This window comes from Argentina anserina, chromosome 1 (genome assembly GCF_933775445.1).
Source record: "Argentina anserina chromosome 1, drPotAnse1.1, whole genome shotgun sequence".
NCBI lineage: Eukaryota > Viridiplantae > Streptophyta > Magnoliopsida > Rosales > Rosaceae > Argentina > Argentina anserina.
Window position 1 is genome coordinate 19,243,057 of NC_065872.1, and position 5,721 is coordinate 19,248,777.

At 38.6% G+C, this 5,721-nt stretch overlaps 1 protein-coding gene across 1 annotated transcript; it reads left to right on the top strand.

The window, feature by feature from the left end:
* The first annotated feature begins 1,586 nt into the window (after positions 1 to 1,586).
* On the top strand, positions 1,587 to 3,133 carry LOC126786719 (protein ALTERED XYLOGLUCAN 9). The gene has a single exon (XM_050512637.1). The coding sequence runs from the start codon at positions 1,650 to 1,652 to the stop codon at positions 2,727 to 2,729; it is 1,080 nt and encodes a 359-aa protein (XP_050368594.1). The 5' UTR covers positions 1,587 to 1,649; the 3' UTR covers positions 2,730 to 3,133.
* Positions 3,134 to 5,721: the final 2,588 nt, after the last annotated feature.

Sequence of the window (5,721 nt, forward strand, 5' to 3'; positions counted from 1 at the left end):
GAAAAACATTCATACTCATTGGATGATTGTTATTCTAGAACTAGGCGACACACACATTGTAGGTTTGTCAGATTTGTGTGACTGGTTAAATACACAATCATACTCATTCGATGAATTGCACAATCATCTCATTGTAGGTAGGTTCTTAATTGACAATGTGTCTTAACTTCTTTTTGCAAGCATATATACAAATATGCTTATTTATACGATATTGAGAGGCATGTGTGAAGTGAAATTTCTCATAGTAGAAAGAGCTAATGACTGTGATGTTTGCATAAAAGAGACTATGAACACAACAAAATGAAAAAATAAATATAGAAATTGGCAATGTTGACTTTGGCATGTCTGATCACTTTGATGCTCCTAGAGACAGTGTGAGTTGTTGAGTTATCACTGGGTCATCCGGGTCGATTATACTAAGTTGTACTTAAAAAGTGTCATGTCTTAAAGGGATGTATCGAGTTTCTTAAAGAGAGTGCCGACTCTTGGGTACGTATCTGTATGACAGTGTCCTTTGTTGGAGAGACTAACTAAAAATAACGAGTTGATTCTTTTAAAATTAGAGATATTGGGTATGTTGGAACTTTTTTTGTTGTATGATACAAGTGCTCCAGCTTATTTCAAGTGTCCATCATTGGACGACTTGCTTGTTGCTTTGATTTTAAAAAAGGTCTACAATCTACCTAAAATGAATCATATGTATTTTGGGCCGCAAGTATTGTCTTAATGGGCTTGCTTCGGAATTTAACCTTATCTTAAATTAGGCTCAAACATCTCTAATTGGTGATAATCAATACTTAATTGCTATGAACTTAAGGAATTCGTAGGATCCACTTGTGATTGCTGGGCCAGAAACATCAAACAAATGAGGAAACTTTCTAAGATCTATGAAAATGGGTTCTTATTAATATTATCAAAACAATGTATTAATTAAAAAAAATTAGAATATTAAATTAAAATTGAGAGTCGTTGCAGTAAATGATGAGGAAAACTAAGATTGCAATGTTCGGAGACATATAAACCCGGTATGGTTTCAAATTTAATAGGTTACCCAAAAGCCCCTTCAGAAACTTCTTTTTTAAATAAGTTAGAGACATTAACGATAATCTATAATTTGAGTTAACTTAGTTAACCCTAAATTTGTGTGAGATTGAGCACTCCTCAAGCTAATGTGCTTTATAAATTGAAAGCACCATAATTAAATTTTTAAAGAGGGTAAAACATAATGAGTAACTAGTACTTTATTCAAAACGAACGATAAAAAAGATTTTTTTTAATAAAAGACGTAAAGTTTTTATTGATCATGAGTAGGAAACAATACAAATACATTACACCCTCATGAACCACATTAAAATCGAAATATGCAAAAATACTACAATTTTAGAAACCTAAAGTTCTAGCAATATCTATGCCAAAGACCATAAACTAACCTCCAAAATCAGTACGAGAACAATTCCTTGACAGTGAAAATATATAGAACCACGAATGAAAAATAATATTTTTAATTTTTAAGTATGAAAACTCAATATATATATATATATATATGTTTTGGAAGGGGTGTGGCGTCCCTTTCCTCATTTGTTTACTTGTCAAATTTGAGTCACCGGATATTTAACAGACACAAAAACCAAAAGCAACGAAAAAATGAGATGATCGGAGCTGTTGGATTGGGAGCGGTGGCGGCTTGCGTGGTGGTTCTAGTTCCGATGGGCATGGCAGGTTATCATCTCAGCCGCAACAAGATGCTCTTCTTCAGCGGCGCCCTCTTCATCACTCTCGCCATCGGCGTCCACCTCACCCCTTACTTCCCTTCCGTCACCGACTTCGTCAACACCGTCTCCTCCGTCGTCGTCTTCCAAAGCCGCCGCGACTCCTGCCTCTCCCACCTCCACGACGTCGTCTGGGACGTCACTCCCGACGTCGACGACAACACTACGTCCCTCTATTACCACAAGTCCTGGGCCTGGGACGCCTCCGCCGCCGCCGTCTCCGCCTGCGGATTCCAGAAGCTCGGCCGGTCCGACGCCGCCGATTTGCTCAACGGATCCTGGATCGTCGTCGCCGGCGACTCCCAGGCGAGGCTGGTGGCGGTGGCGCTGCTGGACCTGGTTTTGGAGCCGGAGAGGATGGAGAAGATTCGGAGCGACTTGTTCAAGCGGCACAGCGATTATCAGATTGTGGCGGATGAGATTGGGATGAGGTTAGACTTCTTCTGGGCTCCTTATGCTCTCAATTTGACTAGACTGCTTGAAGGTTTTAATCGAAATCGAAACTATCCTGATGTGTTGATTGTGGCCTCTGGCCTCTGGCACATGCTGCATTTCACTAACGCATCCGATTATGGAGCTTCATTGCGTGTATTGAGGGGCCGTGCTGCTTCTCTGGTCTCGTCGTTCGAGCACGATGAAGCAGCGACAGGATCGGTGCTGGCGAGGCCGCCGCCGCATCTGTTCTGGATCGGGATGCCTACGTTGATAAATTCGATGCTGAATTCGGAGGAGAAGAGGGAGAGGATGACTGACGCGTTGAGGGCCGCGTATGAGGAGCAGCTTCGAGAGAGTAGTCTTGTGCGCAATGGGCCGTTTTTACTGCTGGATGTTGAGTCGTTGAGCTGGAACTGTGGGGTGAGGTGTACGGCGGATGGTATGCACTATGATAGGCCGGTTTATGAGGCCGCGCTTCATATCATGCTCAATGCATTGCTTATCGAATCACATCAGAAGCTTTGAGTTGTCTTGCTGTGTTTATGAGTTGTCCTTACTCATGCATTGTGTCCTGCTGCTGCGCGATTGGAGGTGGAAAAAATTGTATGGAACTCTTCGATTATTGTGAGAGGTTGGTTGGCTTTTTGCTTCTTCTCTTTTATCTTGTGTCATTGAGTAGAAAAGTTTTGCGTCTTTTGGTTGCTGGCATGGGGATTGTGTTAGAATAGAATTTCTGTGATATAGGAACTGTTGTTGAAATTCATGTGTATCTCGCTTACATTTCATTGAATATTGAATATACTTGCAACCACTTGTATCCTACACTGCATACTCAGAAGACAGTTCACATTGAATGTTGATGTAATTTGATGTGAAACAATTCAGAATACAATTTACCCGAATAGGAAAGGAATCCTTGCTTTCTCTTTCACTCTTTGCTGTTGAATCTCTATTTGGCTCTGTTTTCACTTTTCAGTCTTTCTTTATGGGTGGCTAGGACTCGTAGCTAATACTCTTCAATGTTTTATTTATGGGAAAATTTGTGGAAGTCCGATATTGGTATCAAAGACTCCAGAGTATAAAACGTAAGGTCATTGTAACTCCAAAGAAGAGTCCCTAGGTTCTTTTTCAAAGTAAAAAATAAAATAAAATATGAAAAACTGAAAATTCTGGTTACTTTGATACAGATCATCGGTTCCTGCTGAGTAGCTATAGTCTCATGAGTGCACTATGTTCACTCACTTAATACTCTTGCCATCAGCTGCCACATAGTGCCTTAACTATGGAAACTTTTTGAAATATGGAATTCTCCGTAAGCAGTTGGCCAGACCCTTTTTGCAACATGATATCTGTTTATATAAAAATTCCACTAGCGAACTGTTTGTCTGATGCAGTTGCCAAATTTTATTCATTCTGCTAATTTTACTCTTGTAGTTTTTTTTATCGATGAAATAAGCAACACAAGGGTCGTAGGGTTGCTTATTCTCTGCCCTCGGTACCACCTGCATATGTAAGCCATGTTATTGTCATTTAGCCTAGTCTTTGTATAACATGATATGAGAGAGATATATTTGTACCAACTGCATCTGCATATAACAAATATTTTCCCCTCTGATGTCATGGTATAAAAGATTTGATTAAATGAGTAGAAAATGGCTTCCATAGGTGTTGCAAATGCAAACAGTAATCTCTAAGGAACGTTGATTTGTGATCTAAGATAATCAATCTACGTTAAATTGGATTGTTCATGGATGCATTTACAAAAGAGAAAAAGTGCAAAAGATTCTGCGTGTTTTCTTTTTGTTTTCTTTTCAGTATGTTCAACCCTTTCATGCATTAATCAACATCCATGATACTATGTTGTACATATTCTAACCAGAAGCATTGGGATAGCTTTCAAGATAATAGTAATAGTAGAAGGAATATCAGTAATGGTAGAATCATTTTGTTTCATTGACTGCACTATGAGCTGCATCCGCCACCCTTAGTATGTCAGTGGTGAGGAAAGGATAAATTTTGGTGTCTAAATCACTTCTACAGTTTGGGTTTTAATGGCTTTCTTCTTTAGCGCCAAACATGCTTTGGTTAGATTTTGGAAGCAAGTCTTGTTAGACTGGTCAACTATCTACCTGTAGTTAAAGTAAACACAGAACATTTTTCTGTTGGAAAACGGACAGGGTTTTTCTTCCGAATAATGTTTTTGTTATTTAAGCTTTGTTCTTATCATGCATCTAATTAAAACAATGCAAGGAGCTTCTCTGATGTTGATGGCTTGTTAGAGCTTTTAGGATTTTAGTTTCTTGTTATTGTGAGAAGGCTTGTAGTCATAATTAGGTCCATTTTAATGGAACAGAAGAAGCCTTTCCAAAGCAAGAGTCTAGTGAAATGTTAGATATAAAAGGGGTATCATTTCAGAATCAAAGAATTTAAAATGAATCAAATTCTGGTTATAATGATTAATGAGAAAGCTTTTTAGTTGTATTATAGTCAGGTCATCAGAACTTACAAAGTAAATGTTTAGGGATTGATGTTAGTTATTAAATTTGCATGTGAGTCTGATGTGATACTAATTTGCTTAGTAATCTAGAGCCTGTGCTTGATAACTTAATTCAGTTAATTCTATTTTAAGCCTCAGGGTGGTCCATTTACAGAATGAATTGCACATGTTTATGTGTTTGTTTATATGCCATTGAGATGTACCAAGCATTAGCAAGCTCAGTCATGGAAACAAGGCAAGCTCCCAAAGCTTTAATTTAGTTTTGCAAGACAATGTTTTATGCAAACTTGCAAAGTTTAATGAAAAAAAAAAACAGCACCTCCATCTAAGCAATCCAAATCCTGATTCTTAGGCTTGGTTCGGTACTTTGGTTACAAAATAGGCTTTATTATTCTGTAAGGGTCAGCAGCTATTAAGTTCTTTGGTGGATGAGTCTGCAGCAAGTCTGAATGGTTAAGTCAACTCAATTTTTGGGGTCTACTTACATTTCTTTTGCCCCTTTCACTGATGCAGTTCTTGCTGCATTGTAGACAGGTTTTTGATGAAGTGAAAACATTAGTGTTATTCAATGTTCTAAAAATCCCCGCCTAGGACCGCCTAGGCGGCGCCTAGGCGCTCGGAGATCCTTGGCCGCCTTGATTTGGGCCGATTAATCCCCGATTAATCCTCTGGGCGCTGGTTTTTAGCTGTCCGCCCGATTAACGCCTAGCGTTTTTTAGAACCTTGGTGTTATTGTACAAAACCAAAGACTGCAAGTTGGCAAAATTTCACTTAGCGTTATGAGTGTAATCTAGTAGCTGCCTAAACTTGTTACCTTACTCTGAAATTGTGACTAGCTGCTATTCTGTATTCTCACACATATAGCTGTTATTGTGACATTAAATCAAATGCCAGTATTTTCTGACAATTTGTTAGTTGCTAGGTTCTCTTTGAAATACATTCTTTTTTATCAGTATATCTTAATATTTGACAACCTATTATGTATGATATTATTCTATATACCCTTTTGTGGGTCATAAC

Excerpts from the sequence above, each read along its gene's own strand:
- LOC126786719 (XM_050512637.1), top strand. The coding sequence starts at position 1,650 with ATGATCGGAGCTGTTGGATTGGGAGCGGTGGCGGCTTGCGTGGTGGTT.